We start from the raw sequence: 13,248 nt of genomic DNA, 5'->3' as shown, positions 1-13,248 counted from the left end.
TCTAATTTTTTGAGATAATGACTTTTGGGTTTTCATTGGCTGTAAGCCATAATCATCAACATTAACAGAAATCAACACTTGAAATAGATCCCTCTGTGTGTAATGACTCTATATAATATATGTTTCACTTTTTGTACAGAATTACTGAAATAAATTATCGTTTTGATGATATTCTAATTTATTGAGAAATACCTGTAGACCATAAAAACCAGCACTAAATAATAAGGTCCATGTCTCTGAAACCATATGGTGGATATTAGAAAAAAAAAATGGAATACTCAGTGGAGCAATTGGGATAAAATAAGAGCAGACGTTGACCCTTTTGACCTAGCAACGGGTACATATATATATACACACACACACACACACACACACACACACACACACACACACACGTGAAAAAAAACAGTAATCTGGCCTCCGTTCAGACTTCTGATTGCAAAATAGAAGTAAAATGCTGCAGGATACACGAGTCAGTGACTTACAAACAATCCAAATAGATCAGTCAAATCTCTGGAGCGGGGGGGATTCAACCATGACGCAGGTGTGAACAGAGCCTTACGCATATTCCATTGATACGCTCAGGAGCAGCCCCAGACAGAGACTATCGAGTGGACCTCATTGATCGCTCTACTCTTGGGACTTGTTCAATACACTGTCTGAACACTGAATATGCCCGTACTGTTCTTGCCAATAAGGAACTCATTTAATGGGTAAAGTGTACCTGTCAATTCTGGCAAATGTGCATTTTGCTTTGATAAACTGTGGAGGGGTGTAAAAGATTTCCTTTTTTATTTAAGTGTTTGGTTTTGTTATTAACTATTTTATTATTTGCAGATGAAATAATATAGTCAAGCTGAATCCCACTTTCCACTTTGGATCCCATCATGCAATAAGACGACACCTCCTTAATAAGCTTTGTGGTAGATATGGGCTAGTCACTTAAAGTGTTGGTGGCTTCATTAGAGATTGTCACGTTTGACAGAACAACAAACTATTTTCTACCAAAATGATGAGCACCCCTGACAAGACTTGGGATAATCTATCAATGGGGGCCAATGGCACCCTTGTCCATTAGAGGACGTAGCCATCACAGCTTTAATTCCATTTTTATGTTTTTATGATGGGACAGAACAAAAGAATCCGCAAAAGTGATGTGACCTCAGCCCAAGGGATATTTCTTAACATTCAAACAGGATTCTGAAACTACGGAATGGAGGTCTACCTGTTATAATCTGGGGCTCGGCAGCCTGGCATCGTACCGTTGCCACAGCGTTGGTGTGTCCAACAAGAGTATGTACACCAGCTTTTGTTCTTATATCCCAGATCTACGGAAAAAGCAGCATATAAATAATAAAACCCACTGAGACAGCAGCAGATGCCGGGGGCTGACTGTCATTACTTACCCGGGACGTGGAATCTCTGCTGCAGGTCACCAGCACATCGATGGTGGGGTGCAAGTCTAAACCATACACTGCACTTAGATGGCCGTGGTAATGTCTTATAACCTAGTCGGGGAACAAGGAACAACACAATCAAGCTTGTACTCCATAAAAAAATGTTATTTTCTCCATGGCCGTATTTACAAACTGCATACACATCAGAAGAGATCACGCAGAGCTAAAAGCATACGGCATTGAGACTTGTAAAGAACAGCACAAAGCAACAGCACAGACTGTTCCACAAATCAGAAAAGGTATTTTCAAGTGAAATAACTGGCAAGAAGCAAAAAGGACAAGGTAAAGTGAAAATGTAGGGGAAATCCTATGGATAAAAAATATAAAATAATGGGAAAAGACAAAACTGGTAAACACGACTTCCTCTGGATGTAAGGCATACCTTATTATATTCCAGATCCCAGCATTTCACCTGCTTATCCTCGCCACAAGAAAACAAATATGGGCTCCTGCCGCTCACGATCACTCCCCGAACGGTGCTTATGTGTCCTGTCAGGGACAGCTTTAATTTACCACTTGCCAGATCCCAGATCTAGAGAGAAGGGAGAAATGAAGTGAAACTCAGAGCAACACATCATGAATACTGCATGACACAAATACAAATAAATAAAGCAAGAACCTTATTAACATGACATGAAAATCACGCTGGAGTAGTGCTTTGTATCTCTTGGGTCCACTAACAGGAGCGGAAAGCGAGCTACAACCCAAAGACGGCTAGAGTAAAGTCACCGCACAGGAATGTGACGCTGGACAAGAAACGGCCAAGATCGCTTCCCCCAACTCCAGGTTCCCAGAAGGTGTCTGGTCGTGTCACCACATTCGCTGCATGTGCAATGTGAGCAGATGGGAATTTATGGCTTTTCATTCACATGTTGCTTTTTTTTACTGTTAAATGAACTCAATGGTATCTATGTGGGATAGAGTAAAAATAAACCAGTCCTACAGATCTGTGTGACTCACATGTATGTCTGTGTGATCCATACGTCAGCACGGGTGGAAATGGTCAATAGGAGTCTAAGGGTCCGTGAATAACAAACACAGCACACGGATGGCATCCATTTGCCATTCATGTGACACTACACAGACCAGAATTAAATACAATAATTTCTTGAATTTTTTTTATATGTCAAAGATGTGCAACGATGATAGACAGAGAAAGGGATAGCTATTAATCAAATAAATAATTAAAAGAAAAAAAAAATTACATGGGGTCCCCCCCGCTTTTGATAACTAGCCTAGGTAAAGCAGACAGCTGATATTATCAGGTTTGGAGGGAACAGGGTTAATGGGGCCTTACCAGCCTGAAAATATCTGCCCGCAGCAGCCCCAGAAGTGGATCATCATATTAGATGTGCCAATTCTGGGGCTTCATCTCAGCGCTACTCGATTACACTTGTGGGTTGGCAATCGGGGTAATGATAGTTGGGGTTGATGTCAGCTTTGTAGTGTCAGCTGGCATTAAGCCCTTGTGATTGCAATGGAGAGGTGTCTGTCAGACACTTTGAATACCCACCCAATAATCTTAAAAAAAACAAACAAACCCAAAAAACACAAAAATTATTCACTTTAAAAAACACTCCCTCACTTTTTCCCTGGTTCACCAATTTATTACTGAAAAAAAACCTTGGCAGGTCGTATGTAGTCCAGAGAATCTAATGTATTCCACAAATGGAAAAACTGAAAAATATAAAAAGAGACTGTCCCTTGTTCACCAATTTATTTGAAAGCAAAGTTTCCAGGTCCGGCAGTCCAGCAGTTCATCGATTAAATGTATCAAAAGCTCCATAGTATTTGAGCAGCAGCCACTCGTGCCTCATGCTGCGCTCCGCGAGACCCGGTGACTCTGATGAGTGGTGATGCTCCTGACATCAATGTTCTTAAGAGTCGCCAGGTCTCCTGGACCGCAGCACAACCCGGGACTGGCTGCTGCTCCAATCCTATGGAGGCTCAATCTGATGCTTTGGTCAATGTAACTGAAGAACGTAGTGGGAACTGCTGGACTGTCGGACCTGGGAACTTTGATTTCTAATAAATTGGTGAATGAGGGGAAAGGTTCTTATTTTTATTTCTGTCTTTTTAAAGGAAACCTTGTCACGTGGTAGAATGCTATTAACCTGCATATATAGGGTTAATCTGCAGGTTATTAGCTTTCTGAGCCTACCTGCCGCCTGCACATCGAACCCCACCGCTGGAAGGAAATTAACTTTAAGGCTATGTGCGCACACAGTATTTGATGCACCAAATCTACATCTTCTGGCACAAAAACAGAAAAAAAGAGAATTTTGTTTACTTACCGTAAATTCTTTTTCTTATAGTTCCGTATTGGGAGATCCAGACATTGGGGTGTATAGCTTCTGCCTCCGGAGGACACACAAAGTACTACACTAAAAAGTGTAGCTCCTCCCTCCGAGCATATACACCCCCTGGAGAACCAGATCTAGCCACTTTAGTGCAAAAGCTGAAGGAGAATAGCCACCCACAAGTAAAACAGAGCAAGAACCGGAACAACCGGAGACTCTGTCCACAACAACAGCCGGTGATAACACGCGGAACAAGAAATTGCCAACAGGCAACAGGGAGGGAGCTGGGTCTCCCAATACGGAACTATAAGAAAAAGAATTTACGGTAAGTAAACAAAATTCTCTTTTTCTTTATCGTTCCTATGGGAGACCCAGACCATGGGACGTCTCAAAGCAGTCCATGGGTGGGAAATAAACAGAAAAACTAAGAAGTAGGCGGAGCCTAATTTCACAAATGGGCGACAGCCGCCTGAAGGATGCGTCTGCCCAAGCTCGCATCTGCCGAAGCATGAGCATGCACTTGGTAGTGCTTCGAAAAGGTATGCAGGCTAGTCCAAGTGGCAGCCTGACAGACTTGCTGAGCCGTAGCCTGGTGACTGAAAGCCCAAGAGGCACCGACAGCTCTGGTCGAATGTGCCTTGATCCCCGGCGGGGGAGGCACCTGAGTGCACTGGTAGGCGTCCGAAATGGTCGACCTAATCCAACGGGCTAAGGTCGGCTTAGAAGCAGAGAGGCCCTTGCGCCGGCCTGTGGTTAGCACAAAAAGAGAAGTGCACCGCCTAAGAGCAGTGGTGCGAGACACATAGATCCGGAGAGCACGCACCACATCCAAAGTATGCTACGCTTTTTCAAAGCGATGAACAGGAGCCGGACAAAAGGAAGGTAGGGTAATGTCCTGGTTAAGGTGGAAAGGAGAGACCACCTTAGGAAGAAAGTCCGAAGTCGGACGGAGAACCACCTTGTCTTTATGAAAAACCAAAAAAGGTGACTCCGAGGAGAGCGCAGCCAAATCAGAGACTCTCCTGAGGGAAGTTATGGCCACCAGAAAGGCCACTTTCTGTGAAAGACGAAACAAAGAAACCTCCCTAAGGGGCTCAAAGGGGGGTTTCTGCAAAACCGTGAGAACCAAATTAAGGTCCCAGGGATCTAAGGGCCGCCGGTAAGGCGGAATGATGCGAGACGCGCCTTGCATGAAGGTGCGGACCTGAGCCAGCCGAGCGAGACGCCGCTGGAACAGCACTGATATAGCTGAGACTTGTCCCTTGAGAGAGTTGAGGGACAGTCCTAGCTGCAGACCGGACTGTAGAAAGGACAGAAGGGTCGGCAAGGAGAATGGCCAAGGAGGATGGCCGAAAGAGCGACACCAGGACAGGAAAATGTGATAGATCTTGGCGGAGGAAGACTTACGGGCCCAAGTCATAGTGGAGATGACTTCAGGAGGAATACCAGAAGCCGTCAAGATCCAGGACTCAAGAGCCACGCCATCAATTTGAGAGCCGCAGAATTCAGGCTGAAAAACGGACCTTGCGAGAGAAGGTCTGAACGGTCCGGGAGATGCCACGGCACCTCTACGGACAGATGGAGCAGGTCTGGGTACCAAGCTCGCCTGGGCCAGTCCGGTGCAATGAGGATGACTCGACGACCCTCCATTCTGATCTTGCGCAGGACTCTGGGCAAGAGAGCTAGAGGGGGAAACACGTAGGACAGACAAAACTGGGACCAGTCTTGAACCAGAGCGTCCGCGGCGAAGGCCTGAGGATCGTGGGAGCGAGCCACGTAAACCGGAACTTTGTTGTTGTGACGGGATGCCATTAGATCCAAGTCCGGAGTGCCCCACTTGCGGCAGATTGACTGAAACACTGCCGGGTGCAGGGACCACTCGCCACCGTCCACGGATTGACGACTGAGATAATCTGCCTCCCAGTTTTCTACGCCTGGGATGTGGACTGCGGATATGGTGGACCTGGAGTCCTCCGCCCATTGAAGAATGTGTTGGACCTCCAACATTGCCAGGCGGCTGCGTGTCCCGCCTTGGTGATTGATGTAGGCAACTGCTGTCGCGTTGTCTGACTGGACTCGAATGTGCCTGCCCGCCGACAGGTGGTGAAAGGCTAGGAGAGCTAGAAGCACAGCTCTAGTTTCCAGCACATTGATTAAAAGGGCTGACCCGGACGGAGTCCAAGTGCCCTGTGCTCTGTGGTGGAGATATACCGCTCCCCAGCTGGAAAGGCTGGCATCCGTGGTGAGAATCACCCAGGACGGGGCCAGGAAGGAGCGCCCCTGGGACAGAGAGAGGGGCCGAAGCCACCACTTAAGAGAGCTCCTGGTCTGTGGCGACAGAGCCACCAACCTGTGCAAGGAGGAAGGCCGCTTGTCCCAACAGCGGAGAATGTCCAGCTGCAGGGGACGCAGATGGAACTGGGCAAAGGGAACAGTCTCCATTGACGCCACCATTTGACCCAGCACCTGCATCAAGCGCCTGAGGGAATAACGGCGGGGTCTCAGCAGAGAGCGCACCGCCAGTTGGAGGGACTGCTGTTTGACTAATGGCAACTTCACAAGTGCCGGCAAAGTCTCGAACTGCATCCCTAGGTACGTGAGACTCTGGGTCGGAGTCAGAGTGGATTTGGGAAGATTGACAAGCCACCCGAACTGGGCTAGAGTGGCGAGAGTGAGCGAGACACTCCGCTGACAGTCCACGCTGGATGACGCCTTGACTAGAAGGTCGTCCAGGTAAGGAATCACTGCCAACCCCTGGAGGTGCAGGACTGCAATCACTGCTGCCATGACCTTGGTGAATACCCGAGGAGTTGTGGCCAACCCGAAAGGAAGAGCCACAAATTGGAAATGATCTTCTCCGATTGCAAAATGTAGCCAACGCTGGTGAGAAACTGCAATTGTCACATGCAGATAGGCATCTCTGATGTCGATGGACGCCAGGAAATCTCCTTGGGTCATTGAGGCAATGACTGATCGCAGAGACTCCATGCGAAAGTGCCGCACCTGAACATGCTTGTTGAGAAGCTTGAGATCCAGGATGGGCCGGAAGGAACCGTCCTTTTTGGGAACTAGGAAGAGATTTGAGTAGAAACCTCTGAACCGTTCCCGAGTGGGAACTGGTACAATCACTCCGCTTGCCTGCAGGGATGCCACGGCCTGTGAGAAGGCGGCGGCCTTGGAGCAGGGGGGAGTTGAGAGAAAAAAATCTGTTTGGCGGGCTGGAAGAGAATTCTATCCTGTAGCCGTGGGAGATGATATCCCTTACCCACTGATCGGAGACGTGTTGAAACCACGCGTCGCCAAAGTGGGAGAGCCTGCCACCGACTAAGGACGTTGCTGGCGTGGACAGATAGTCACGAGGAGGCTGCCTTAGCGGCAGCACCTCCTGCGGTCTTCTGTGGACGCGCTTTTGGGCGCCAGTTGGATTTCTGGTCCTTGGCTGAGCTAGTGGACGAGGCCGAGGGCTTAGAGGACGACCAGTTGGAGGAACGAAAGGAACGAAACCTCGACTGATTCCTACCCTGGACAGGTTTCCTGGTTTTGGTTTGTGGCATGGAAGTACTGTTCCCGCCAGTAGCTTCCTTAATAATTTCATCCAGCTGTTCACCGAACAGCCGGGACCCAGCAAAAGGGAGCCCCGCAAGGTACTTCTTTGAAGAAGCATCTGCCTTCCACTCTCGAAGCCACAAGATCCTGCGGATAGCGAGGGAATTAGCTGAAGCCACCGCAGTGAGGTGAGAAGCCTCCAGCATGGCAGACATGGCATAGGATGAAAAAGCTGAAGCTTGGGAAGTTAAGGGAACCAATTCGGGCATAGATTCCCTGGCGAGGGAATGCATCTCCTCTAGAGAAGCAGAGATGGCTTTGAGAGCCCACACTGCTGCAAAAGTCGGGGAAAACGAGGCCCCCGCCGCTTCATATACGGATTTGGCCAGAAGGTCAATCTGGCGGTCAGTGGAATCCTTAAGGGAGGTGCCATCAGCCACCGACACAACGGTCCGGGCTGAGAGCCTAGACACCGGAGGGTCTACCTTTGGGGAATGAGCCCACTCTTTGACCACCTCAGGTGGAAAGGGGAAGCCGTCATCAGAACCACGCTTTGGGAAGCGTTTGTCAGGACAGGCCCTGGGCTTGGTCACAGCGGCCTGAAAACTGGAGTGGTTAAAGAACACACTCTTTGCTCTCTTAGGCGAGGTAAACTGGTGCTTTTCTGCCAGAGAGAGTTGCTCCTCTGATACTGGCGGATTGAGATCCAGTACAGAATTAATGGAAGCAATCAAGTCACTAACATCTGAGTCACTTTCGGACAGATCAATGGGGTACATGGAGGTAGCCTCCGAGCCCCCTGTAAAGGCATCCTCCTCATCCTGCGAGTCAGCTACTGAATCAGAGCCGCGGGACGAGGAAGGAGAGGGAACCCTGTGTCTCTTCTTAGGAGGACGGGGTCTGGGACCAGATGAATCCTCTGTGAGCTCCGGTCCTGAGAGACCCCTAGCAGCAGAGGCACCCTGTGAAGGGGGCTGATGCATGTTCAGCAAAGTCCTGGACAGAAGTCCCATGGAGTCAGCAAAAGACTGGGAGATAGACCTAGAAAAGGATTCTACCCAAGCCGGGGGTTCAGCCACAGGAGCAGGAGCAGCCTGAGAGACCACTGGGGGTGAGACTCCAGGCTGAGGCACCGCCAGGTTAGAGCAGGCATCACAATGTGGGAATATGCTCGGTTCAGGCAGCAGGAGCTTACATGCAGTGCATACTGAATACAGCTTTGGAGCCTTGCTCCTCGTGTGAGACATGCTGCTGGAGTGGGGGCTCTGCCAGAGAATGAACCCCAGAGAGTATAAACAGAGGTCCACAACCGGAGACCGGTTGTGGCTTACCGGACCGCTGGAGCGGTGTTGTGTGCCCTCCAGATCCCGAAGCCCGGACCCCCAAGCACAGCACCTCAGCAGAGATGCTGCAGACCAGCGCTGCAATGTGACTGATCGCAGAGAGAACGCTGAAAAAATGGCCGCCGGAGCGAAGGGAGGGGGCGGGACTTGCTTGAGGAGCGGGATCTGGAGGGCCATAGAGACCTACAGGGGAGGGGACACACACTGCAGTGGGGAGTGTCCCTCCCCTGTGCCGAACGGCCGCCGGGCGGAGCCGAGCCTGTCCCTCTGCATGAGTGACATGCCAGGGCAGTGAAACCAAAACTAGGCCTCCGGCGGAGCCGGGGCCTAAATTTGAGCAGCGCGGCCGGCGCGCAGGCACCATCGGCGCGGTTCTCAGGCGACAGCTAGAGAACCCGCCGGAAATGTCAAAAAACACAATAAGCACACTCTCCCACAACAATAATGTACAGGGACCCCCAATATATAAACGTCTCAGGTACTTATCTTGCTGAGACGCAGGGCCAAGTCCCTGGGGATGAGTGCTCTAGTCCAGCAGGATCCTGAAGGGCTGCGGATGGAGACCGGTCTCCTGCCAAGCATGGAGACCGTGCTGGCTCCCCCTTCAAGCCAGAGCCCAGGAGGGATGGTGAAGGAGCGCGGCATGTAAGGCTCCAGCCTAGGAATCAACCTTACAACACCGCCGACACAGTGGGGTGAGAAGGGACATGCCGGGAGTCCAGACATGGACCCGCTTTTCTTCAAACTCTTTCCAAAAATCAAAGAAATCAGATGAGAATGCATGTGTGGATGTATGCCTCCTGAACACAAAGCGATAAACTGGCTAGATCTGGTTCTCCAGGGGGTGTATAAGCTCAGAGGGAGGAGCTACACTTTTAAGTGTAGTACTTTGTGTGTCCTCCGGAGGCAGAAGCTAAACACCCATGGTCTGGGTCTCCCATAGGAACGATAAAGAAAAACAAGGTGAGTTTTTGGTGTGTGTTTTTCCATGTGGTTTTTCATAATCAAGTCAATAGGTAGAAGGGCTGAAAAATGCAGAAAAAACGCACCAAGAATTGACAGGCTACAGATTATTTTTTGCACCAACTCTGCAAGGAAAAAATAAGCAACATGTGCACACCACTTCAGAATTCTCACTGACTGCTCTCATAAGGATAGGCATGCAAATTTGTGACAAAACTGCACCAAAAAAGAATTAAAAACACAGTGTGGGCACATGGCCTAATCCGATCATCAGCGCCTGGGTTTCAGTCACGGTGGTGCGGGTTCAGTCACCGCTCTCTGTATGCAGGGCAGTGGCTATAACTTGTGTCCCCCGCATGACTGACAGACGCTCTGCATTGGAAGAGTTTGTCAGTCAATGCGGGAGGCACAGTTACAAATGCCACACTCCATACAGGGGTGACTGTAACCAGAACGCTGCTGGAAGGATCAAAGTTCATTTCCTCCCAGCAGCAGGGTTTAATGTGTAGGCACTAAGCAGATTTAGAATGCTATTAACCTGCAGATTAAACCCATATTTGCAGGTTAATAGCATTTTTCCACGAGACAGGTTCCCTCTAAGTCTTTCAGGTTTCCATTTGTGGACTACATCGGATTCTCTGGACTGCAATGAACCTGCATGTTTTTTTTGTTTTGTTTTTTTTATAAATTGTGAACCAGGGAAAAAGTCAGGGAGTGTAAAATAAAAATAAAGAAAATGTGGACAGGTATTGCTGAAATTGCACTGATCTCTAGAATCATGTTAGTAGATTATTTTTACCAAATAATGAAAACCGTAAAAAAGAATTTTGTTTACTTACCGTAAATTCTTTTTCTTATAGTTCCGACATGGGAGACCCAGACAATGGGTGTATAGCTTCTGCCTCCGGAGGACACACAAAGTACTACACTCAAACGTGTAGCTCCTCCCTCCTAGCATATACACCCCCTGGTAGCCAGTCCTAGCCAGTTTAGTGCAAAAGCTGAAGGAGGACATCCACCCACAAGTAGAGATAGAGTAAAACCCGGAATAACCGGAATCTCTGTCTACAACAACAGCCGGTGATAACACACGGAACAAGAAACCTGCCAACAGGCAACAGGGAGGGTGCTGGGTCTCCCATGTCGGAACTATAAGAAAAAGAATTTACGGTAAGTAAACAAAATTCTCTTTTTCTTCATCGTTCCTTATGGGAGACCCAGACAATGGGACGTTCCAAAGCAGTCCATGGGTGGGAAATAAACAGAAACTGAGAAGTAGGCGAAACCTAACTTCACAAATGGGCGACAGCCGCCTGAAGGATGCGTCTGCCCAAGCTCGCATCTGCCGAAGCATGAGCATGCACTTGGTAGTGCTACGAAAAAGTATGCAAACTAGACCAAGTGGCAGTCTGACAGACCTGCTGAGCCGTGGCCTAGGCCTGAAGCCTAAGAGGCACCAACAGCTCTGGTCAAGTGTGCCTTGATCCCCGACGGGAGAGGCACTTGAGTACAATGGTATCGGAAATGGCCGACCTAAACCAATCGAGCCAGGGTCGGCTTAAATGCCGAGAGGCCCTTACGCTGACCAGTGGTCAGCACAAAAGAGAGGTGCACCGCCTAGAAACAGCGGTGCGAGACACATAGATCCGGAGCACCCGCACCAGATCCAGAGTATGCAACGCCTCTTCAAGGCGATGAATAGGAGCCGGACAAAAGGAAGGCAGGGAAAATGCCCCGGTTAAGGTGGAAGCAGCAACCACCTTAGGGAGAAAATCCGGAGTCGGACGGAGAACCACCTTGTCTTGATGAAAAACCAAAAAGGGGGACTCCGAAGAGAGTGCAGCCAAAACAGAGACTCTCTTGAGGGAAGTAATGGCCACTAGAAAGACCACTTTCTATGAAAAACTAAACAAAGAAACCTCCCTAAGAGGCTCAAAGGGGGGTTTCCAAAAACCGTGAGGACCGAAATAAGGTCCCAGGGCTCCAAAGGCCGCCGGTAAGGCGGAATGATGTGAGATGCGCCCTGCATGAAGGAACGCACCTGAGCTAGCCGGGCAATACGCCGCTGGTACAACACTGACAGAGCCGAGACCTATCCCTTAAGGGAATTGAGGGATAGTCCTAGCTGCAGACCGGACTGTAGAAGGAACAGGAGGGTCAGCAAGGCCAAAAGGCCAAAGGATACTTCCGAGCTCGAGTCATAGTGGAGATGACTTCAGGAGGGATACCAGAAGTTGTCAAGATCCATGACTCAAAAGCCACGCCGTCAATCTGAGAGCCGCAGATTCTGGCGGAAAAGACGGACCTCGTGAGAGGAACAGTCCGGGAGATGCCATGGCACCTCTACGGACAGACGGAGCAGGTCAGGGTACTAAGCCTGCCTGGGTCAGTCTGGAGTAATGAGAATGACCCGACGGCCCTCCTTTCTGATCTTGCGCAGGACTCTGGGCAAGAACTAGAGGGTGAAACACATAAGACAGACGAAACTGGGACCAAACTTGAACCAGTGCGTCTGCCGCAAAAACCTGAGGATCGTGGAGCCACGGTTTGACGGCTGAGACAATCTGCCTCCCAGCTTTCCACATCTGGGATGTGGGCTGCGGATATGGTGGACTAGGAGTCCTCCGTCCACAGAAGAATGCGATGAACCTCCAACAGTGATGTCCCGCCCTGGAGGTTGATGTAGGCAAACGCTGTAGCGTTGTCTGACTGGACTCGAATGTGCCTGGCCGTCAACAGATGACGAAAAGGCTTGGAGAGCTAGAAACACAGCTCTGAATTCCAGCACATTGATCCAGAGGGCTGATTCGGACAGAGTCCAAGTGCCCTGCGCTCCAAGGTGGAGATATACTGCTCCCCAGCCGGATAGACTAGCATCTTGGTGAGGATCACCCGGGACGGAGCCAGGAAGGAGCGTCCCTGAGACAGAGGGGCCGAAGCCACCAGCGAAACGAGCCCCTGGTCTGTGGCGAAGCCACCACTCCGTGGAAGGAGGGAGTCCGCTTGTTCCAACAGCAGAAAATATCCAGCCGCAGAGGACGCAGATGGAACTGGGCAAGGGAATCGCTTCCATTGACACCACCAACTGATCCAGCACCTGTATTAGGTGCCTGATGGAACGACGTCGACCGCCAGCGGAGGGACTGCTGTTTGACTAAGGGCAGCTTCACAAGTGCCGACAGAGTCTCGAATTGCGTTCCTGGGTATGTGAACTTCTGGGTCGAAGTCAGAGTGGACTTGGACAGAAGACAAACCACCCGAATTGTTCAGAGTGGCGAGAGTGAGCGAGGCACTCCGCTAACAGTCTGCACTGGCTGAAGCCCAGACTAGAAGGCTGTCTAGGATAAAAGGATCGCTGCCAACCCCAAGGGGTGCAGGACCGCAATCACAGCTGCCCCTACTTTGAGAATACTCGAGGGGCCGTGGCTAACCCCAAGGGAAGAACCACGAATTGGACCACTCTGATTGCAAAACGTAGCCAACGCTGGTTGGAACTGAGATTGGCACATGCAGATAGGCATATCTGATGTCGATGGATGCTAGGGAATCTCTTTAGGTCAACGATTGACCGCAGAGACTCCATGCGAAAACGCCGCACCTGAACATGCTTCAGAAGCTTGAGATCCAGGTCGGAAGGCA

The 13,248-nt window shown here is 49.8% G+C and overlaps 1 protein-coding gene across 1 annotated transcript in view; it reads right to left on the bottom strand.

The window, feature by feature from the left end:
* PLRG1 (pleiotropic regulator 1) overlaps positions 1 to 13,248 on the bottom strand; it is a 95,924-nt gene that overhangs the window by 18,218 nt on the left and 64,458 nt on the right. The window contains exons 9-11 of the mRNA XM_075335479.1: positions 1,840 to 1,989; positions 1,407 to 1,508; positions 1,226 to 1,328 (exon numbers count right to left, since the gene is read on the bottom strand). Of these exons, the coding sequence (XP_075191594.1) occupies positions 1,226 to 1,328; positions 1,407 to 1,508; positions 1,840 to 1,989 (355 nt within the window). The remainder of the gene's footprint in view (positions 1 to 1,225; positions 1,329 to 1,406; positions 1,509 to 1,839; positions 1,990 to 13,248) is intronic.

This window comes from Anomaloglossus baeobatrachus, chromosome 1 (genome assembly GCF_048569485.1).
Source record: "Anomaloglossus baeobatrachus isolate aAnoBae1 chromosome 1, aAnoBae1.hap1, whole genome shotgun sequence".
Classification (NCBI taxonomy): domain Eukaryota; kingdom Metazoa; phylum Chordata; class Amphibia; order Anura; family Aromobatidae; genus Anomaloglossus; species Anomaloglossus baeobatrachus.
This window is presented reverse-complemented; position numbering and strand designations above follow the sequence as displayed.